Genomic DNA, 24,830 nt, shown 5'->3' with positions numbered 1-24,830 from the left:
TATTGTAAAGCTGAAAAATGAGTTACCTAGTGTATTACGTATGTCTCTGTCTCATTATCGGAACTTGATGTACAAGCATAATCTAATCATGCTCAGAAACATGATTTATATATATGAGACAAGCTTCGAGGTTTCATTTTACGGAAATACAACACTCATTTGCGCGCACCTTGAACAAATTTTTTGTGTCAGCGTATCACTGACAAGTATGACTAAGCCGATTCTAGAATCTAGACGTTATCCATTAGACAATATTACTACACAATATTAATGAGCGTCTAATGTAGATATATTGACAATTTACACAATATATTGCGTGATTTTCGGAATCTTTAAAATATACTCGACTTATTTGATCTATAATGAAAATATATTCGACTCTAGGCTTTTTAAAAACATATTCGACATATTTGTGTTTTACAGTGATCTCAAAATTTTATGAGATTTTAATCACATGGATAATACATATCGTTTGAGAAAAGGGAGCAGCACGAGATACTGATTAAGAAGTACCGAGTTCACTTACCATTTAGTAACTTTTTGTGAGTTAACTTATCCATGTCAAAAACTACTACTTGGACTATTTTTTTCCTTCTGCGAGTATTCTTTTTATATTTTACGACTTTTGACCACATAATTTTGGCAGAACACGATTCAACTACGCTCAACATGTTGACTTCATGAAAGTCTAGCATAGACCTGGGACTGTTAATTGTTTGCGCAATATGGTTGTGTGTCGGGGGGGCGTGGTTGCGTAACACAGACGGACAAAAACGCGATGAAAAAATTGAATATTGAGAATGGTGATTCTTGTTGCCCAAGTACTTATTGAAAACGTTTAGAAGGTCATTTTCAGCAAATGTTAAAAAAAATTAGTACCTAATAAACATATAATAAATTTCACATGTAATTACTCAGTAGATATTCAAAACAAAATTGACCAGTAGATGGTATAGCAATGTAAAAATTATCCAATAATAACCTGAAGTGTATGAGGACAATACGAATGTGACTGTCAGTGTACAAACGTCAGCAAAAAATAGAGATGGCATTTGCACCCATTGCTGCAACTTCTGCAATTGTTGCGTCAGGCGACAAGAAAGGCTTATAAAATCGATAACCTAATAATGAGCGAGTAAAATAACTCAAACTCACAAAAAGAAAAACAGCTCAATAATAAAATATTAGGGCATATGATGTGATTGCCACTTATTTACTATATCACATATATTAATTAAACACCTCTGATAGCATAAAATTTCAAACTGCAGAGGCCGGTGCCACGGCACGTGGTGAGGCTTTGGCAGCAGCAAGCCGGATGTAACCAGTTCGCGCCCAAACTGGCGCGCTCCTGAATGATGGCTGATGCGCCGCCTTCTCCTGACAGTTTTATGTTCGTTAGTATTCCGAAAACGACTCATGATATGTGGGAACTTGAGAAGTGATGCGTTTAAATAGTTACCGAAATAATCATCCGAATAACCGTGGACTTATATATTGCCTTGCAGGTGCTGTATGTAGCGCCATGGTTAAATTTTTATAACTTAAAACTTTGAAGCCGGTGGCATGAAATCATGAAACTATTAATGTTATATAAAATAAATACTAACAATTGCTTTGTATTTCATCAAAGCTTTTGGATCGAATGCCGCGATAAAAACGTATTTATTCTTCCCTGCGAATGCTAGAACTAGAAGTTATTAACAATTGCTATGTATTTCATCAAAGCTTTTGGATTCAAAGCCGGGATAAATAACTTATCTATTCTTCCATGAGAACGCTTGAAGTTATTAGCAATTGTTATGTATTTCACCATAGCTTTTGGATTCAAAGCCGGGATAAAAAAACATCAATTCCTGCCTGAGAACGCTATGAGTTATTTAAATATAGAGAAAACTTCGTTATCAAGAAAAATGCGTCCTGTGATTTCAAGAATTCCCCCCCCCAAACGTGTTGACTGAGTAAATAAAGTATTGTTGTTATGACACCGATATAAAAATATGATTATAATTTTGTTAGGTGTAAATCACATGGAAATTTTACGAAATGTGTTCGTAGATTCATGTTTCATTAAACTACCGGAGTGCTGTTGCAAACATGGAATTATTAGATTTATTACACTGGAAAGACGCTCTAAGCCTGAATATGCTACTTCCGTAACTTCGTATACCGGTATATTCAGGCAGACACACCATAAAAGGCATAATACGAGTGCGTTATCAAGTAAATGCATTTTTATGAAAGTGCATTTTGAGGTAAATATGTATACTGTCATACCAGTGCATTCCGAAGTAAATTGATCATCGAGTAAAGGCCTTATGAGGTAAATTACTAAATACACCATCATATAAATGAATAAATACACTATCATGCAAATTATTTACAGGTTTGATATTTAGCGATTGCATTAAAAACCAAGTACACCATTGTGAAGGTGTACACCAGGTAAATAATCATACAAATTAATTCAATCATTCTATGAATACCAATTATACAATTAGGATAGTCATCATTATGCACGTACACAGAAGTGAAGAATCAAATTTCCCTTGCCGGTACATTATTAGTATAAAATGGACCGTGGAGAAAATACACCATTTTGAAATTATCCAACAAATAATAACACAAGTACATTACATTGTTAAGCCGTACCACTGTGTGCATTGCCGGCAGAAGCAAGAGGAGGGCAGGTTTATATTCCACAGAAGGGGTCAGGGATGAGAAAGGCAAGCTAGAGAGATGCATGCATGCAGCACCGCAGCAGTAGCAGCGCCGCTAGTGACTAGTCAGTGATCAGTGTGGCTTTAACCGCTGAAGGCATTGGTTCGTCTCAGTGATCTCCGCCGCCAACATGACAGAGAAGCGAGCTAAATACGCCGAAGTGGCCACCACTTCAGAAGCAGTAGAAATGAAACCTAAAGACGCATCAGTCGACGATGATGACTGTGTAGGTCTTAAACCTAAGATGACTTTGATGAACGGCATCACGGTCATAGTAGGTAGTATCATTGGGTCTGGGATTTTCATCTCACCGACTGGGGTTTTGGCTCACACCGGCAGCCCCGGCATGTCGCTCGTAGTCTGGATACTAAGCGGGGTATTCTCCATGGTGGGCGCGTATTGTTATGCCGAACTGGGCTGCATGATTCAGAAAACTGGCGCTGATTACGCGTACATCATGGTTACTTTTGGACCTTTCTTGGCCTTTATGAGGCTGTGGATCGAGTGTTTGATAGTGCGGCCGTGTTCACAAACCATCGTGGCTCTCACGTTCAGTGCTTATGCCCTCAAACCTTTCTTCCCGACGTGTGAATCTCCGGACGTCTCCATGCGGTTGCTTGCTGCTGTGTGCATACGTGAGTAATGTTGTTCTGTTTTGGGTAATAAATAACGTAGGGTAACGCTCATAGTATGTTTTACTATGCGATAGTCTTTGTAAGTTATTAAATAACGGAAACTTGTTTTAGTGCAAATTACAGTACAGGGATAGGGATTTATTGCGCGAGTAATAAAGTTAATCGAAACTTTTCCGAACAATTAATTTAGTATTTGACTGGAATGGCTGGCCTTTATTGTTGATTCATAATAAATCATAGTTCATACAACAAGTGTCCTCGACTCCTCGGATCACTTGTAACTTGTAAGATTATAATTTATCAATGGTGTAATAAAATACAAATTTGGGTCGATGATGTGTAGTATACTAGCCTACCTAGTTGGAAGTTCTGTCGTTGATCATCATTAACAAAATGTAACTCGAAAATGAAATGAATGTTTTGTAGGTACTGAAATTGTTGGCTTACCTAAATCATAAATGTACAGCTCGTCCCCCGATCGAACATAGCCTACCTACTAGGTACCTAAAATCGGACCATTTCCTGGGAACTTATGGTTCGCATTAATGGTGTTCTCTAGATATTTTAATTTTTGATAAGAATTTAGTGATAATGAAATGTAGGTATATCATTAAAGTTGGGTTTATGCGGTTGCAACGGACTTCTTCAATTGCCGACGAGAAAATCACTCAAGTGATTACCGCTTTACCGGGGCTAATTGTGATACCGATTACCGACTTATTTTGGAGAATACTTCCCATCGTCCGAAAGCTTGATCATGTGATGAGGAGGAAAGTAACTGTGACCCAGTAATTTTTACCCCTACTGGCACGGTGGCACCGAGCGATGCTGCCTTACCGAAACGCGTGCTTGATTTATCTATCCAGCTGTGGTGCCTCTATTTCTGCCTGGAGTAAAGGTTGCGACAGCGGCCATTCAGCTATCCATCGCTTGTCGAGATTTTTTAAGCTGCATTATTGACCAATTTATCTCGTATTAGGTTATTCGTACTTTATCCGCGGCTTCTAGTGCGCAGAATCGTGCTACGGTAGTTTAAAACTTCTACTTCTCTTCAAACATAATATTTGTTTAGATTAATTCTAAATATTTAACAATGTTTCCTGTAATAATTCGCCACGATTTAGTTACTGTTATTTCCCACGGTGTACTCGATACAAGTCGCATAGACTTTCTTTACTTCCGTAGGTATTGATTGCGCGTGAGACCGCTACCGGCTTCGCGAGTCCTCGCCCGCCAGCTGCCCACACCTAACTTGCTTTTTCGACAAACATTCGCCTCCAGTATTATTAGTTACAAATACACTTCAGTTTTTCTTATTCTTTCAGCCATAGTTTTTTGGCACTAACCGTTTATTGAGTTTTTTTGCGCCTTTTCTCGTAATTGTTGGAGATGGGTAAAGCATGGAGTGTGAATATGAGAATGTATTGTATTTCCTATAGGTGTGTGTCTATTTGATTGCATAATATTTTGACCTCTTGCCTAGGTCAAATCTAAATTCTAGAAGTTATTTAAAAAAAAACTTTTGTATTTATTGTACTCCGTGGATTTATGTTTACATTGTTTTTCATGTAAATTCAACTTTTTTTAATACAGTAGAATAGTTTTTCCTCGTTATTGACGTATACCAACGATATATAAATACGGTTATTGCCCAAAAAGCTACGGTTGAAAGAATATTAAAAACTGGTGTGCATTTGCAACTAATAATACAAGAGGCGAAGGTTTGTCGATATAAATATAAATTGTTTCTTCGTTGTTCATGTTTTATCCCCAAATTTGCCTTTTATACATTACATGTATTTCTCTTGTTAGTTATGTTAGTTTTTTTCGTCGATCTATTTTTTTGTCAATCTATCTGCAAGCTACCTTGCATCTTCAACAATGGGGCCAACCTCAATATGAGCAATTAATTAAGTTGAATATCACCAGGTTGAAATAAATGTAAAATCTCTACTATCCATCATTTCCATGATCACCGCCATCATTCTCATAGTGGCAGTCCCCATCTCTGCGACAGCCTGACTTGCTTAAAATCAATTGCCGATTTCCCAGTATTATTGGATCGTTATGTCATTCAGACCTTCAAATTCATATCAACAAACATTTCTGTTTGTTTTTAGTAATGCGAAGTGTTAGTGAAATAGAGTTGCGTATCGAAACTATTAATGAGCCTATTTTGCTTTTAAAACAGCACTACTAACCGTGATGACAATTTAACGAGGAGGATGCTCCGTTCAAGAGATTGAAGTGTCAACATAACAGAAAGTGTTCGTCTTGGGGCTTAGTCACGGTGTTAAGAAGTGCCAGTCCTGACGTTTAGTCATGGCCACTCATGGTAGTTGAAAGTGGCTGGGCGCCGCAGCCTTTGAGTTGGCTGAGTGGGGACGTAGGCTCAGCCATGGAATGGGCGGCCCAGGATCGATTGTTGGTTGCGTGGGACGGACGAAGCCGGGCCACGTGAGGAAAGAGAGCCTCTCTTTTCCTCCATCTTGGAAAGAGAAGTCTGTACGATATGACCAGGGAAACTTCCAAAGGTCATGGTATGAAGACGATATTGATTTGAGAAACGTGCGTTGTTTTCAATGACCTTTTAGAGGAAGAGAGCGAACGGAAAAAGATGCAAGAACTCGGTTAGTGGAGATGTCTAAGAAGATTGTGACGTAGAAAGGGAGCAGTTGATGAATTAAATAGTATGAACGATGGGTACGTCTTGGAAAAGCAGGAATTAAACGAACCAGATTGAGCCCTCGGACGAAATGGAAAGCGAAGTGGAGAACGTGCATGGTGAAATTGATAGCTATGAGAATTGGTAAGTTTGAAGACACAGGGAAACGATAACAAATTATTCATGATAAAAAATCGTAGCGCGGGGATGAAAAAGACTGAGGAACGCGTGATGACTATTCAAATAAATGAAGCAATTTATACACGTATTCTGTATGGGAATTAATCTGGCAAAATTAAAAGCCTACATTGTGTTGCAAAACTCTACACGTATCGTACTCTAGTACTCCACACATATCGTACTTTAGTACTCTGCACGTATCGTACTTCAGTACTCTACACGTATCGTACTCTAGTACTCTTCACGTATTGTATTTCGAATATCGTACGTCACGTGTCGTCATCGACACGTGGCGCGAGGGTTGCGGTATAGACGTGAATCGCGGAAACGTGAGCCGTAAACCGAGTACTCGCGCTGCCGCGTGCAAAGTAGCTAAATTTAGAGTAGCGGAAGCTCAAGCATTTCAACGGCCAACAGCTCTGTCGTCGTCTGGCGAGTTGAGCTGCCATGTCGCGTTCCTGAATTGGCGGGTATCATTGCTACTGACCTACGACATGACACGTTTCGTCGTTGCTTTGCTCGAAGTTATGTGATGTGTTCTTAAGTGATCCTAATTTTTGTTATGTGATCGAAACAGTCGTGATTCAATCAACGATAATTACGATGAGATATTGTAGTTGATGCGATGCATTCACGACGAAAATTCATGTGAGCTTCATTTATGGGAGTAATTTGATTATAAAAATCGAGTTTTATAATGAACTATAGATTGAATGTCGCAGACTATAGTCGATATAAAATTTAGTCGCGGATGCGCATTTGGGAACTTGGTGTACGCATTTTTACAAATTACTGTTGAAAGTCTGGTATGTGAAAAGGGTCTGGTCTGGTTTCACAGTCTGGTCTGGTAATCAATCATCTTATCTGGTGTGGTCTGGTTTCACAAAATCTGGTATGTGAAAACACTGAGAGTGAAGCACAGGTCGATGACCTTTGGCACATGACGCCGTGAGCAGCGCTATTTCATCAGCCGGCGTGGTGCGCGCGAGACGTCGATATAGAGACCTAGCAGACGAGCGCCAATTGCCGCTTCTGTCCTGGAATCACGGATCGATTCAGATCAGCGAAGCGTGAAATGCTGTCATGACAATCCGAGTCACCGTGACAACTAACTTTAATTTAAAATGACGGTTCACAAATTATTAATTGCCGGAAAGATAAGTTAGTTTTGTTTGAATGTGCTCAGTGTTGATTTAGATTTTAGGACATATTGGTTAATCTATTCGATTATCTTAATTAAGGTATGTTTGCGACGGTACACCACTCGGGTATAGTGACTTTTGCATCGCTTGAAACGTGACGTGCCACGCACAGCATTTTGTGTACAAGTCAACTTAGCCAAGTGTGGCGGCGCTTGTGCTGACTGTAAACATTAATGAAAGAATAATTGTGCATCGTTTAGCACTTTAGCTTATCTTCATTCTGCTAGCATTGTACACTTAACCACTTTATTTCAGCATGCAATAAATAGCTATAAATTGTTTCTTCGTCGTTGATGATTTATCCCAAAAATTTTCCTGTATACATGTATTTCTGTTGTTAGTTACGTTGTCTTTTTTTGTTAATCTATCTGCAAATTACATAAACATTAAACTATAAAACGTTTCAAGTTCTATCAGTGCGTTTGTTTCAGTTACGATCTTTATTATTCGCGATTTTATGGAGATTCGGAATAATGTTCTTAGAATTCTTCGATTTTAAAATGAGCAGCCATAATGCTTCACATCTATTCGCGAATCAAAAGCACAATTTAGTCAAAGGTCTTGAATTGTATTTGGCGATGGCGCGTGATTATTTGCACATTATTTTACGCGACATTTTACGCCTTAGGTGGAGGAAACCATTGTATTTTTTAGCATTGCAACTAAATTTTATGGACTGTTTTGGAATCTACCCTCTTCCTTTACTGTATTTGAAAAACTCATGTTCGCAAATCTGTTTGAAGCATCGAGACTCGAGTCCTTCAGCCTTTCAGCTAAACTTGCTCCGAGGACTAAATCTCCATAGTGAGTGATAAGGGACGGTTTTTGACCACAAGCTGGCAATTCGACGGTCTGGGTGTGAAACCTACCACCTGAATTCGAAGGACTGCGTAGTCTTGGTGCTCTATGCATTTATTAACTGAGTGGACTCGTCTACCTGCCTGATATTCCTGTCACTTTGAGTGCCTTTCCTTTCACAAAATTCTTGTGTGTATTCTTACAAGAGGCAGAAGTGCCTTCAGGCATGACTGTTTAATTTTTTCTATGGCTTTCATTCTAGTGATTCAACGTTTGAATATTTTTTGTCTGTGAAGATTTTGGCTTAATTACTGCCCATATTATTCAGCACAGTGCGGTTGTGGTTCTAATAACTTGTTCTGGCCCATGTTTTCTTCATTGATTTACTTGTGGCTTTCCTGATGTTTTTTTAGCACTGATTACGTGTTATAAGAAGTGTTTTGGGCCAAAGGCTGTGCATGCTCGTAACAATAGTGCTTTAGTAATTTTATTGCTGAATATTCATCTTTTGTGATACTTCCGCTGCGTGAAGACTTCACCAATATCTCGGTGAATGCGTTTTATGGTTTTCTCATTTTGTGCTTGCTCATGCAACATCTGACCATTAGGACAGTTGCGTGCAGACCAGGTCCATTATACCATGCATGTGCTGAGTATCATTCATCAACTTCACTCATCACCCTTGCAATGCAAATTCTTCTAACGCATCATCTTATGATGTGCTGGCTACAGGTATCTGCGGAGTACAGAGTACCTCTCGTGTATACTAGCACCAGTAATTTTCATGGGGATAGTAATCCTACGCCCGCCTTTATTGCTAGTGACATATCGTAAAACCTCTTCAGTATCTGTCTCAAACTTACCGGTACACGTTCTCTGTAGATTTTTGGCAAAATTTAAAATGTTTACCCAGAATGTTACCGCGCACATGAATGGACTTCAGCGGTGGTTGTGAGTTAGCAAATATTTACGATTGAGTAATGAATTTGCTGAAGAAAGCTCGTCATACTTCCTTGTCTGCTCGCATATTCTCGTGTGTGGAAATAGATACTCGTGTTTGCGTCTGCCTCGGACTGTGTGCACTGTTGGTGTGCGTCGCTGTTTTGGCTCACCTCCAGTCGTTACAAGCACGAGTTCTGCGTAGTACAAACTCGTCACTTGATTTGATTTAAAATTTCGCTGCCAGCCTACGCACCAACCACGCGCCGCAAAACTCCAGCAGACCATACAATTTCTGATTTTTTTATTGCATATACGATGAATAAAAATTGGCAATAGTTATTGACAACTTCTCCAGTTAATAAACCGTTTATTGATAGAATGGTCTGATATCCTACTTTTAATTCTGAATTTTCTCTTGAAGAAGCACCGACGTCGCAGCGCTGTATCTCGAATTGCAATTTTTCTCCTGCCAGTGACGTTTTAAATGCAGACTGGTGCGTGGCAGACCTGCAGGTACTCTGCTGGGCGCGGCGAGATATCTGCTGGTGCTTGTTAATTTATATCAAGGAAGTATATTGAATCACAGAAAATTACACAAGTGCGTCAACATGATTTAAATATTAGTAATGATAAATGTGGAGATGAAATTAATTTGTACCTTCAATAATTTTGATCTTATAGAATTCCATTTACTTACAATTTCGGTCGCTAAATACAAAATATTCTAATAATGAAGGCCTTCGTCATTATTATGATATCAGGCTGTGAAGAGGCTTTCGTTCGTCAGAAACACCGTTCTTGACTCAAAATTACACCTCTTCCTAGTAAAACTGATATTTAACTGATAGATGTCAAAAAATATGAAACTTGATTGTTGTTACTGAAAACTCTTTTTCATTGGGTACAGGTTGGATGTCTAGACCATCTTTTAATTCAATCATATAACATTTTGTTTCGATTGTCGTAGATATTTCGTAATCACTATGTAATTTTTAATGTATTAGGACCAGTAACAAGAGGTCATGAAGAATTCAGTGTTCATATTCGGTTTGATAATATTGAACATTCAATTTCGAGCTCATTTTAAGGTTGATTGGTAAATGCGTAGGTACCATGCAAACTTCTGTATTTCATTATGTTCTCAAATTAATCGTAAAATTCCAAAATATTTGACAAATTTCATTGATCGATAAATTAGGAGCGTCCAGAAAAGACGGCGACTGATCAGAGTAGCCGTAGAAGACAAGGTTTTTTTTATAGCAATTATGATAAGATGATTGATTACCTTCATAAGATGATTACTTCCGATTGATAAGATAACCCTCTTAACAACCTATTCATGTCATTCGTTCTTCAACGAAAAAACTTCAGACTTAATTGGTAAATAAGTATATGGTGAACACAGGGCAAGAGCCGGTGAGCCGCACTTAAATGTGAATATGCCTGAAATCTACTATAAATGTTTGATAATGTAACCGGCTCATAAGTTATGCGATGTAGAAATGTAGGAACATTGTTTTGAAAAATTTAGATATTGCCATTAGGTGATAACTTTGCCGCCATGGTGTTGCAGCGTCATTATGGAAAATAGGAAAGTGTTACTTAGCTGGCACGTGGTTCAGACCGTTTCACAGCGGTTTTCTTTTAATCCTCACATTAGTAACGTTGCTGGAATGTAAATTTTGTTGTTAGAACTTTGCCAGTCAAGTCACTCCGACGATCGTATCGCCACCAGCTCAAAGTGTTAGCCGATCCATCATTGCACATAAGCAGGTGAGGACAGTACGATACCTCTAGGCTGCATGGTGGCCGGGTGGCGGTGCTAATTGGTTATCAGGAGCGGCAGGAAGCTGGCTGATCTGGCGCGCTGCTGCCACCGCTGCTGCTCATGCACGATTGGAGAACCCGTCAGATGACGAGCGGTTTGAATGTCATGGTCCACGTGCAAAAACGTCTTGCACGTCACGAAGCGATTGTAATCTGTGGAGCAACTTGTGGTGCATGTGAAACTTAGGTTACAATTGAAACAACAAAGTCATGCATGAAACAGCATCAGTTATAAGTGCGCGGAGAACTACTCTCATTAAATGTGAAATGACACTTGCATTACGCAATAAAACTCCAGATTAGCATGAAATAACACGCATTAGCCTTTTCTTAAGTGTAAGTGTCACATATTGTAAAACCTCTGGACAGCATGCGATGGCACTTTCGGTTCTCTTGTGACTCGTGCTCTGGTAGATTCTATTTAAAATATTCGAGCTCCAACTTTTATAGTGTGTGGACATCAGAGTGTTCATAGATTTTACATGTTTTGCTTTGAAAATTCCTAAATAATAAAGTTTTCGTAAACGGTAAAAGTCACTTGATTTTGGTTGATAGAGAAGTTTTTTGTCATTCTAAATTAGGCTCATTTTGTTACGAATATCTTCAAAATGCAAAAATTTCGTTTCCCAATAACGAGTTTTTAACTATCGAGTAAAATTTGAAATTTTCGCCCGGGAGTTAATTCATACGTACCAACTTATTTTACGGTCTACATGTACGGTACGTGTATTAATACCTACGAGGTTACGACATTCGGGAGCTAGTAGGTCTTTCAATCAACAGCACCTGGTTGCTCCGGAAAAGCGGGCACGGGGAAGCCCCTAGTTTTCGAGGTTTAAGAATATTCATGCTCTAGAGTCTAGGAGATACAAAAGTGTTATCTATCGTCTTCTTTATATTTTCACATCAAAATTTTTCTGTAATTTGGAACCTCGGCTGTGTTATTGAAGCACAAAATCGAGAATTATTTAGGTTGAGATTTGGAATATTCTGTCGGGGAACTTCCATTTCATGAAATTTTCATTACAGTTATATTAAATAAGTAGTTATAACACTGTGATGTAAAATCTTTATTGGCTGTAGTGTACTTGTCCGCCTATGGAATGTTTATGGGTTTATTTATTTTGTTGTACGATGAATCATTTCCTGTATTACGTGCTTTTAATCTTGTAGTTTTTCGCCGTATGAAAATTCGTATAAAAATTCGCACCAACTTTTGAAGCTGCACCGGCAGACAAGGAAGAGCTCAGCTGCCAGACGTAGACTGTCTAGACGCTCATCGTCATATCTCAAATTCTGACTTGAATTAATCTCGCCTGATAGCACATTTGTATCCAAATTGTGAACCACACTAGTAACATTACTTGCAGTATCACGATTAGGCAATTGCATTAGTACACACACTAAAATTGTCCACACCAATTTTACTTTATACTACTCTGCCCCGACTCATGAACAACATTAATGGCATGACACTATTAATATCATGAATGAACAATACACAATTATTACATTTAACTTTTCCTTCCTATCAAGTCATTCGACAATAATTAGTCCCACCTATCAAAGTTAGTCGATAACAATTAGTTATCCCACCTATCAAAATCACTCGACAATAATTAGTAATAATAAAACTATCGCCTGCTAATAGCCCTTCATCAATTTACGATGCTGCCGTTTTAATTTTAATCTAGAACCGCATTTACGAGATCGGACTCTAGCGGCGGCTCATTTTCGCGCCAAACCTGAGCCCGCCAGTCTGCTCGGTCTGATAAGGCAGGTCAGGGGCCAAATTAGGGCTTATCTCACGGACACGTGTACAGAGTACACCGCATCTTCACGTCCCCTTTATCGCTTAGCACTTCATGAACAATATTTATGATACTCACTCCGCGAGACGATAGTATTTACGTTAATTACTTTAACTTATAACGCAGGGTATTTTGTCTATTCCTGATCATTGTATTTGATCCTTTGTACAATCAGAGTAGGTAATCATTTCTCGCTTTGTCCATTAAGACGTTAGAAATGTCCAGTTAATGAGTAGTTTTATCAACATTTAACGGTAGTTGGAAAGCACGAAATCTCAATGGTATTCCTAAATACTCGATGCATTGTTATGGCTTGATGACCATCTAAGTAAAATATCAGGATTTGAACTATTTAAAAACTATAGAAACTATTTCTAATCGGCGAAGTGAAGTTATATTTTTGATATTTCGTTCTTCATAATGAATAGATTTTATTGGTGGTAAAATTGAAACATAAGTGACTGTCTATTTATGCTAGATAAACTCTGCAAAAGCCAAAGGATATAAAAATTACGGATTTAAGTGAGGAATATGACGGTGAAAAGAGGGCAATACTGAATGATTTAAAATATTTTTGAAACAATTGCACGAGTAAAACGAATTCCCGAAAAAGTACCAAACGTTCATCAAGCCAGTTAGGCTCACCGCTAGTGACCGAAGCTTATTTAAAGCTTCCGGTGTATCACACGCTGACCTTTTTTTGTGCAGCTACCTCACGTGCACTATAACTTGCTTTGTTTTTTAAACGAGTGACGCCTGTCGCTGCGGCAGAATGATGCGTAGTGCTGAGTCATGTGTTGCAAATGTGAATGATGGGAAATTCTGTTTGCTTGTTTGCTGTCGCCAAGCTTGAATATTCGCACTTAGAACTCGTCTCAGATTTGATGAAAGCTGGCAAGCTTCCTCTAGAGTCTGGACGAAAACATGGCAAGACATTCAGGATCATATCATAGATGTGTTCAACGTCTTGAACTGAACCTGATAATTCTGAAAATTAGCTTAAGAAATTTTGTCACTTTCTTGCAGAAAAATGTATCACGTATGTTAATTAATGTGTTCCAGGTACTCAAGGTGCGACCAATCTCGTTCAGCTTGGCCAATTTTTCATCTGAGACATGTTTTGCTGTATGCGTGTTGCACCAAATGATTGAGCTACAATAGGAACGACTAGCTCCTGGTGACATAACCATAAAGTTTTTACAACTGCAACGATCATTTGTTTTAGATTATGTGCGTGGATGATTTTTGCAGTAGTACAACGACATATCATTTTGGAAAGCAAGATTTAAGTATGGCAACTTTCATGCCGCAGCTCGCTGGTTGCCACTAATATAAGCTATTATTATATCAAAACTTTATTTTTACATTCAAGGTGAATTTTATGTCTTACAAGCATGGCAGTGACCCCGATGCTGGTGTTCGGTAGGGTGGTATGATAGGACTTATGATGTTATCTATATCTTATCTGGTCTTGTCGACGCCATGGCTCTATAATTCAATGACGTCAGTTCTGCTCAGGCATGAATGACCATTTTACAAAATGAAAAATTCACGATATAACATTCGTTAATATTTGATGCAGCTGCTACCGATGAGCTCGAGCCCAATGGAAAAAGGTGTTGACGCCTTTTCAAAGGTGACGTCGAAAGCTCTATTTTGCCTTGCATTCTTAGTAAACTACTGCTGAACATTGCAGCTGTGATGACATCATGGTAGCAGACTGAAATTTCTGTTCAGATTGCTTATATTTGGTTTTAACAAATCGATCCTCATTTAACTGTTGAATAACTAAATTTTCAATCAATGGTTCAAATTTCAGTGGCCTGCTAACGCTAAGCCCAATTAAGTATAGAGCTCAGTCAGTCATATATCACGTGACGCTATTCGATCCCATGGAGTAGCGTGAGGCTTCAGTCTTGTAAGACTTCTCTGTCAATTTATTTGTTCATGTATGCATCCTGACCAGAAGCGCAAGCAACTGTAAATCTCTCTGTAGTTGTATGATAAAATGAAGCAGGTAATCTATATTGTCACTGCGTGTTCTAGCAGAATTGCCAACACAGAACCAATTTTTCGTTTTCATTGATTAGCGGCTAAACGGCAGGAATATTTCTTACATTCGCACTCGTATATTGTGAAAAAATAATCTTTATTCAAACGAAAATGCATTCGACGTATTTATTATGTGTACACTCAATATATGCTCCTAACAATCCTTTTAAAATACAGACTTTCTTTTTGTAATGGATGTAATAGTTACCAACCCTCTTGCATTGATAGTGATAGTGCATAGCTTGGACCCATGCACTTCTGGCCTTGTTATCCCGGATTAAAAAGAAAATAGTTACAACCTAAACCTTAGTAACCCTTAACGCGAACGATAAATATATATTTCGGACTTCTGGCTTTGTGAGTAAAGATATTCAGGCATTGACAATACAATAATTATTTTTTGAGTTGTTTTTGTTTTTACGTTATTAGTTAATGCATGACTACACTTACAGGGGTTGAATTCACCATGTGCTAAAAACTCGTATACAGGTAAATACGACCCGATAATGAATTTTATCCTCAACCCATAATTACAACGACTTATTCTCAGATCGAATTATGCAACCACCTTATGTTCACAAGCCAGTCCATCGTGAGGTTGGAAGTTGACGTGCTATCCTCACTAGTGAAACTCGAACAAGTTCAGCATCCATGAAGCTCACGATCACCGTAGTTTTCGTGACCTGTTCCTGTTCACCTCGCTGTCAGCGGATTACGCTTGTGACGTTCAAATTCACTGCATGTCACTCTATAGTCGGTGACGTGGACGTGCTGCGGTCTCGTCATTTGGAGACTCGGAACGCTTTCGCGAAGTTACGATCGGGATATTTTTGCTGTTTTTTTTTCTACAAATTGTTATGCTTTCGATTTTATCATACGTTAAAGCAGTCTAACCACGATGTCTTACTGGAGAGATTTAAAAAAGTTTTAGTGCAATTTCACCACTTTGAAAGCTATGAATGGAAAAATACTCTCGACAAAATTACTTGGACAGAAATGCAGCTATTTTTCTCCTTGCATTTAGACGCTAATAATTTTTAAAGATAGAAATGCAGCTATTTTGCTCCTAGCATTTTGACGCTAATAATTTTTGAAGACTAACTCTGACAAATTTTAACCTTAAATTTGTCAATAGGACAAGGCATCAGGCTATCACCTCACTTCAATGTAACTTTCTTTCCATCCTTTTGTTTTGGTCCCTAGTTTTTTTTTAAAGTTTTCCTGTCATTAGATCGATTTCAGGGATTGGCAATTCTGATTGACTTCTAATGACGAGATTTGGAAGGGGCAAAAAGTATTTGCATTCAAGTTTTTAAATTGACATTTGCTGCGGAGTGAGCTTGCCTAATTTGCTGTTGTTCGAAAAACTTTCGTAAAAGCTTATTAGGCTTGCTTGAAATGTGTTTTATTTTTGATTGTGAATGAATTCACGAAAAGAGTCGAGATTTTGATTCCGACCAGTTTTGAGAGCTTCCGAGATTTGCTTTACATTTTGGGAGCTGACCTCAGCAAAAGATAATGGCCGAAATCGAAGCGTATGTTGCTTGTGAAATATTGAAGACCGTCTCATCAGTTTCTGCATAAAGTTGAACTAGAGATGACTTCTTGTCGTCATTCGCTGGAAGAAATCAATTTGCCCTCTGCATGAAAACTTCCTTTTTTGTTAAATTTAGTCCTGCTTCCATATCTCATCAATAACCTAAACTGACCAGCAATAAAAAGATGAACATTTCGTTTGTTGGCCTTGGCAGTGCTGTGGCAGATTCTTAGTTCCCTTTATTTTGCCCCGCCTCTGCGTGCCCAGTAAGGGCTTCATAATGGAAGGTGCTGCGTTAAACGAGTTTCTGGGCCGCCCCTCGGGCCTCTCGCGGCACTCGTGATTACGTCTGATCGTGATCAGCAGCTGTGGTCTGGACGGACATAGAAGGTCACGAAGACCTGCATGTGATGCTAGTGCAGATGAGGTCTGAACCCTACAGATGAGGTCTGAACTGTACAGATGAGGTCTGAAGTTCACCGATGTGGCCTAGAGTTTACAAATGAGGTCTGAACGGTCTGCAAAAAGTCAGCATTTAGCCATTTCATACGAGGTCTGCATTTTTCTCTTACTGAAAATGTCTGAATTTAGTATCAGCAGTGAAGGACACAACTACGAATTACTAATTTGTTGGTATTCATATCGTTTTCGATTTCAGTATTTCCCGCTTGATGCGATTAGGTAGAGGTGAGGCCTTCGTCTCTTGTCAGCTCTGCAGAGGGGAGGCCTTCGTCTCTTGTCAGCTCTGCAGAGGTGAGGCGTTCGTCTCTTGTCAGCTCTGCAGAGATGAGGCCTTCGTCTCTTGTCAGCTCTGCAGAGGTGAGTCCTTAGTCTCTTGTCAGCTCTGTAGAGGTGAGGCCTTCGTTTCTTGTCATCTCTGCAGAGGTGAGGCCTTCGTCTCTTGTCAGCTCTGCAGAGGTGAGACTTTCGTACCAACACAGTAAATGAAGCAGCATCGGCTTGTCCATAAAATAGTAAATGCAACAGCACCGGCGTGGCAGTAAAAACAGTCACTCGCCTGCTGCATCTCTTGTCGGTTCCCAGGCGCCTCTTAATGCGGCCTTCCTGCCTCTCTTGCTGCTATATGAGGCCATGTAGGTGCTATGTGTGTTGCTGTGGGGCATTTTTATGTTTCTATGTGCTACAAAGTGATGATGTTAGGTGTGACTGGTGTTGGTGTGAGTACGCAGCCTTTGATGAGCTAAGAGCAGTTAATTGAGAGTCGTGTAATGTTCCCTTATTTGCTATGATAAGTAGTCTGTCATTAGATGGCGAGCGGTCTAATTATTTATGCCAGAAATGGAGAATTAATTACTTGGAGGGGCTCGTGCGCCATGTTTCTAGTACCACATGTAGTTCGCCATGTTGTTCTTATTTGTTTATTGTTTACAGGGCAAAAATTATTCGCATCGTAAACTCCCAGGGAACTAATATTGACAGCAACTCTTTAAATGTTCTCATACATTCATATTTTCATCATTGTTACCATGGCACTTTGGGACCAGCAGAAAACTTTTCAAAGTATGCCCAAGTACGTGGTTTGCATAGAATGGAAGTGCCCACTATAGAGGCTGTGTGGGTTGGATGGTGGAACGTTAGCTTTGATCTCTGGTCGGCTTCCTCATATCGGTGACTGTCAACTCCTGGATGAACTTATGAGCTATGGAATGACATAGAAAAAATTATTTGATACATAATATTTGAAACTTTTTGATTGGATTCACACTCACTTGGCTATTTAAGAATAATAAAAAATCGTATCTAGTGAATGTAAATGAGAAAATAATACACTATTTACATTTTAGCTAACTTCCTAATTGTATTCACGCACACTCGACCTTTCCAAAATATGGTTGTAAAAGTATCTCTAACATATATGTTTGTCAGCTGACAAATTGTATGCATTACAAGTTTGAAGTTTTGGCGTATCAGTCCGGCTTAAACCACCGCAAAAATTACATTCGATTAAGTTTTCAGATTGGCTGAACTCTGTCGTCATAGGTTCGATTGAATATCATGATTATTTTTGCCTCGAGTAACGCTATTCATAACCATGTCTCTCTGAAATCGTATTCGAATCTAACTCTGAGAGCTGTCAAAGCAAAGTATTATCTAGTAATGCCTTTGTTCTGGTATCAGATGCGCGACTATTACTACTTGCAAGGGACATTCACTCGTCAATTTTGCGTAAGCATCGCGCAAGACGTAGTGTATAGTTTGTCAGAATACATAGTGATAATTCACGTCAGAGGAGTAATATGCTTAAAGGTTAAAATGTTCAAATAGTAAATACACAATTGTGTTTTAATCCTAATTTGTGACGCGAGTATATGCTGCGTTGAAAGAGAGCTCACCCCCGTATTTGTGACCATGGTATTAACATTCCTTTCAATTGTTTGCTAAACTCATGTCTCTCTCACTGAAAACATCTTAACTTGGAGATAAGTGCATGCCATTGAGGTAAAAATAATGAATATATGAGCACAACCATGCAGTCGACGCTCTTGCACGCCTCGTTAACCCTCAGTAATAGACATGATCGCCTCTGATGTCGTCGCTTTGACATATCACGGCTATGCCTGTATACCGACAGCTCCGTCCACCATCATTCAAATGCGGTACGTGCAGTCAAATGTTATCATGGATTTCAAATACAGCCATTGATGGTGCCTTGATCCAGTTAGACGATTGTTTTCGATGCATGGTATCCGAATCTTTCCACTACAAAATATTGCATTACAGTGTGCCTGAACAGTGTGCAGTGTACCTGAACTAAACGCATATTCATATCGTCGCCATAATTCTTGGAATGTTTGTACACATATTGTAGGCTGACTCGTAATTGCCAGCATATTTTATTTGAATCACACAGTCCTTGGTTTTAAATGAGATTTCCAACTAACGGGAAATCCGTGCGTTTGATATTAATGAGAATCCCTCAATGGCGCCGATAGCATCTTAGGAATCCCAATCCGGCTCGCTTGCAAATTTAAAGTGCAAGCCATCCAAGCTTGTTGCCTAGACTTTATAATGGTATAAATTAATCGAATATAATTCAGATACACTCTACTGCGCTGATGTGCTCATCCGTTCAATTGGACGCTTCGTATTCATTACCATGAACGGTAAATTATGTAGCTGTAGCTCAGAACTCTGCCATACCGATCTCTCAAGGGATGTGAATAGGGGTTAGTGATATATGAAATATTCATGCACGAGCGGAAATTATATTTTTTATGCTTGGTCTGACAAATTATTTCTCAACCAGCCATTTTATTCACCTCCCCTCTCGGGATGTTTTGAACCAAACTATAATGTTTTGGGCTCCGTTGAACGCTTATGTGTTGGTTTCCCTAGCTGTCCCGTAGCGTGCTCTGTAAAATTCTGCTATTCCTACCTCGGGCCAACGCTTAAGATGCTTGCATGAAGATCTTGCATCACCCGTCAACGATCTGCCAGACAGACAAATGATACCCTTGCAAGATCATGTTTGCAGATCACAAAATTGCCCTGCACTTACCAACAAAAAAGTTGAGCCAGCAATCGGTCGCCGCCTGCACGTGAGATGCAATTTTTTGTGCTCCATCCTGCAGATCGAGATGCTTCAACCGATATCCGAATTTCTAAGGTTAAATACCGTACCAGTTGAGTTAATCGAGTAACCAACTACTTTTCAGAAAGTGTTTCACGTTGGTTGATTGCTTCGTTGATCTACTATCGCGAATTACGGCAAATTTTGTATAAAACCTCAGTTCTTGGGCTTCGTCTTGGCCATAACTGCATTTTACGAAAAAGCTCAAAAAATGGGAAAAGCTCAAAAAATTTATATTAAGGCTGTTATAAATCGAAAACTGCTGTTGTTAAACCGAATAAAATGGGGAATGGATTGTTATTGCTAGTTATTAGCACAAATAATTCGTTTCCGAATTTGTATTTCATGAATCCGCGTGTTCATGTGTTTTGCGTGTAAATAAGCCTCTGAATGAATGGCTTTTTTTAATTATGGTTGACAAACGCCTCTTCATTGCTACCCACTTGCATCATTGATGATATTTGAATTAAATCGCTAAATATTTCATATTTCGATAATTCAAGCCTAGCATAGTATTTACCATATGTATCACCTACGTACCCCATTTGGGTTAACGTTCATACTCTGAGGTGTTCGCGGGCTCACATTGAGTTTCCTAACATCACACGCTGCTCTGAATTACCTTGGCTTCTGTAGAGTAATATAGTGCGGAGTTATTTCAGCTTTGAGGTGATCTGGCCCTGTAGTAAAAGAGCGCAGGGTTCAGGTGTTCTGGATTGAACGCGGTTTTTCGAAAGCTTAAACTATGTCCAAATAGTAAAATTAAGTTTTGTACGAACTATTGTCTTTTATAGAAGGTCAAGCTAAGCGAGCTCGCTTACCAGTGTGCGAGAAGTAAACTTGACTTTTTGCCTGAACTTTTTGATTGTCTTAGTCGCGGTTGCATTCCAAGAGCCAAGCTTCATTTTTAGCGCATTTTCTCATTTATGGAAAAAATGCACTAAATTGTGCTCGCCATGTCCGTCTGTCCGTCCGTGACTTCACGTTTTCGTCGAGACGAGAAAATGCGCTCTCTGTCACTCACTGCAGTGAGTACTGAGTTATATTTTTTTACTAGCGTATAAATACGCTAGTTTTACTAGCGTATAAAACTTTTAGTCCACCGTATAAAACCGTTTCATCCTTTTTTGATGATCGAGGTCGCGTCACTCATTAAAATACGTTTAAAGTCTGGTTTCCGTGTCTAAAAACCTTCTTTCAAAAGCTTGCTAGGTAGAATTCTTAGTAATTCAATTGTATTTATTTGCCTCTGTAGAATGCTTGGGATTACACAATAAGAGTCATAAGTAAAGGCAAGGCTTCGCTCTGTTCGCGCGTGAGCGCAGACCTCGTACATAGCTGAAATTCGTAACATAGTCACACCATATGCGTGCCTTAAACGAATATTTGATATTAACTTGTACCCTATCAGACAGTACATTAACACTGCTCGTTCAAGCTTTGAATTTCACACCGGACATGAAGTAAGTTGAGCACGTTTCTTTTAGTATCTCATTAGTATTCTGACTGATAACATAGCCCTAATTGCGGTCAATAAATCTTCGCATAACCAATTTTTCAAAGGATAGGTAAACCTGGTACCGGTTTTAACAATGTTACGCAGCACAAATATTAGTAATGTGAGAGGCGTTTATTTCTCGGATTGCTCTACGCTTTCTACCAGCCATCGAGTTCATTTCGGTGACGTACATGAACACAAAAATTATTCAGTTGAAGCGTCTTTGCATTTTATCCTTTTCCTATCTAGGCAAGAGAAGGTTACGAATGATTCATCTATGGCGATGTAAACTGACCTACTCTGGTTAAAGTGTTACCACACATAAACATGACGTGCAGCCATTACTGTTGCGCAATGACCAATTAACTCGACAACTATAGTGATTTATGATTCCCTACGATGACCGAGACATGAGTGCGCTGCTGCAAACTGTATCCTTCGGATCCACTGCTCTCAATAGAGGCCTTAAGTTAGCTCAGTTGTGATGGTTGGAGGAAGCTTAGTCGTAAACATATGTTGGTATGTATTTACTCAATCGTTTGATGTAGGCAGCTGTATAGTCGTGAAGGGGCTATGAATGCGTCTCGAAGATATGCGGTTGTAGAAGACCTCATTGCAGATGTATTATGTTTAACCTTCAAGTAGGTCGCTGACCCGGTGTGAAACGAGGTCGATTATTTGTCAATGTTTTAAAGTATTCCAGTTTTATTTAAAGTGCATATATCATTCATTTGAGCTTTAAACATAGATTTTTTAGAAAAGTTTCGAATTTTTGTGAAAATTGACGGTTTTTTCATTAAATATTCGTTTAATTTTAATCTAAATATTTTTTTAAATTTTAAATTTAATTATTCGAATTAATTATAGTACTTGAATAAGAGCGTTCTGAACTTTAAATTATTTTCTCAATCACTCGTGGACGATTTTGCTTTGTTTTACATTCAATGAAAAGACATGGATAGCTCCAAATTTCACTTTATGATAGTTGTGAAGATTCACCCTAAAATTTCCAATCGCTGTATTTATGATAGCAACAAAAATCATTGAGCAGCCAGTAAGTACTACATACATTCGTAGCACACTATAGTGGTTCACTTGTGGGTTTAATGATTTTGCCAGAGCTCAGCTCATTTGTACAAGTTTATCCGAGTACTATAAGGGTGTACTTTACCGTGCTACGTGTAAAGAAAATTCATTTTTGATCCTTTTTAGCCGTATAGTCGTGAAGGGGCTATGAATGCGTCTCGAAGATATGCGGTTGTAGAAGACCTCATTGCAGATGTATTATGTTTAACCTTCAAGTAGGTCGCTGACCCGGTGTGAAACGAGGTCGATTATTTGTCAATGTTTTAAAGTATTCCAGTTTTATTTAAAGTGCATATATCATTCATTTGAGCTTTAAACATAGATTTTTTCAGAAAAGTTTTGATTTTTTTGTGAAAATTGACAGTTTTTTCATTAATTATTCGTTTAATTTTAATTTAATTTTTTTAACTTTTAAATTTAATTATTAGAATTAATTATAGTAAATAAGAGCGTTCTGAACTTAAAATTATTTTCTCAGTCACTCGTGGACGATTTTGTTTTGTTTTACATTCAATGAAAAGACACATGGATTGCTCCAAATTTCACTGTATGATAGTTGTGAAGATTTACCCTAAAAATTTCGTTCGCTTTATTTATTATAGCAACAAAAATCACTGCATGAGCAGCCAGTAAGTATCTATACATATACATTCGTGCATTCGTAGCACACTAGTGGTTCACTTGTGGGTTTATCTAATAATTTTGCCTGAGCTCAGCTCATTTGCGCAAGTTTATCCTAGTACTAAGGGTGTCCTTTACTACTGTGCTACGTGTAAGAAAAATTCACTTTTAATCCTTTTTAGCCGTTTCGCAACAACGTTCAAACCTTGGGGAAACGTATCTCGTTTTACGTTCCTCACACGAGTGAAAATTTTGCGTAAAGATTTTTAACACCGTTTCGAAAAGTAGACGGTATCGATGAACGATCTGATACTGACAGTGTTTGTTTATTTCAATTGGTTTCTTAGTGGTTGAACAATGCACCAGTTGGGGCGACCGAAATAAGTGGACAGGCTTTACTGGTAAACATTTGGTGAATACAAACCTCGTACACAAATTTTTCTGCGGGATCATAACCTGAGTATAAGTTTCAACCTAAGCCTGCATGTTTCCCGCTCATTTGAAGGACAGACTGCACTCGTAAAATCCCTTTTGGAGAAAAGCAAGGTGGTATAAAGCCTTACATAGGTTTTAAAATGAGATCTAATGCTAGGCTTGTGGTTAACAACATTGACTCTCTTTGGTCACTTGACGGACGCCAACTTATAATTACCACATGAATTTATTTTATACGAAGCGCTCAAACAGTTTCATAAGCTTTATGAGCTTTACAGTTCATGCACATATTGAGCTCTCCGGAGGCGGACATTTGAATGACAACGTAAGGATTGTTCGGATTTGAAAAACAATTTCGTGAAGTAATTTACTCTATCAGAACATTTCTGGAATAAGTAGTACCCCCATTTCGATCACTATTCTTCTAGAATGTTTTTAGTTTTACAGTGAATATTCTAGTCAACAAAAGTTTCACATTGGTTTACAAGGCCTTTTAAAGCGAAACTTGAATAGTTTTTTTTGCGAGGTATTGCAATGGAAAAATGGAAAATGCGTCGACACTTCAGCCTGGGAAGAAATTGTGCTCAAATAGCCGCACTGTAATGGGACCAATTTGTCCGTTATCGTACCCTAGGCGTAATAGGATGGATCCGTCTAGACTCGACTGCATTTACAGAGAACAAACGTTGTGCGCGCGTGTCGAGTTTGCTCACAAGTGTCTAGAGACGCTCATATAAGCTAAAAAGAAAACAGTGCTCACTACAAGTAAATCTTTGTCCGTGAACCACTTGTGAATTATATAAATTTCACTTCGAGATCTATATTTTTTTGTAGTGGCATATTTCTGCTCCGTTCTCTAATAGAAGTTGGTGACAAAAAAGAAAAAGACTTATGAAGTGTACTACGAAAACTTTTAAATTAAAATAGGAAAATTGAATCAACTAGAAAACTCTTAATCTTGGAAATATAGCGTCAACCTGGCGCCGCCTACGTGGTCGTATTTCAAACCATTAATTATAGCCGTATTAGGGATAGCGAAGCCTGGAGAATTGAGTGAAAGTATGCCTTTGAATTCCAGACAGGTATCGAAACGGGGCCTACGTTCGACCGACTACGTACAATATAAGAAACCAGGCTGGAAAGCTTATGTAGGTCAATATTAAATTTTATTTCAGTGCACGCAAAAGAGACTAAGTAAGAAGAATCAGATTCAGAGCAAGAATGATGA

At 38.7% G+C, this 24,830-nt stretch overlaps 1 protein-coding gene across 1 annotated transcript in view; it reads left to right on the top strand.

The window, feature by feature from the left end:
* The first annotated feature begins 2,851 nt into the window (after positions 1-2,851).
* LOC108680191 (large neutral amino acids transporter small subunit 1) overlaps positions 2,852-24,830 on the top strand; it is a 42,353-nt gene continuing 20,374 nt past the window's right edge. Inside the window, exons 1-2 of the mRNA XM_018168965.2 lie at positions 2,852-3,356; positions 17,052-17,123. Coding sequence (XP_018024454.1) covers positions 2,852-3,356; positions 17,052-17,123 — 577 coding nt within the window. The remainder of the gene's footprint in view (positions 3,357-17,051; positions 17,124-24,830) is intronic.

This window comes from Hyalella azteca, unplaced genomic scaffold (genome assembly GCF_000764305.2).
Source record: "Hyalella azteca isolate HAZT.00-mixed unplaced genomic scaffold, Hazt_2.0.2 contig14278, whole genome shotgun sequence".
Classification (NCBI taxonomy): Eukaryota; Metazoa; Arthropoda; class Malacostraca; order Amphipoda; family Hyalellidae; genus Hyalella; species Hyalella azteca.
This window is presented reverse-complemented; position numbering and strand designations above follow the sequence as displayed.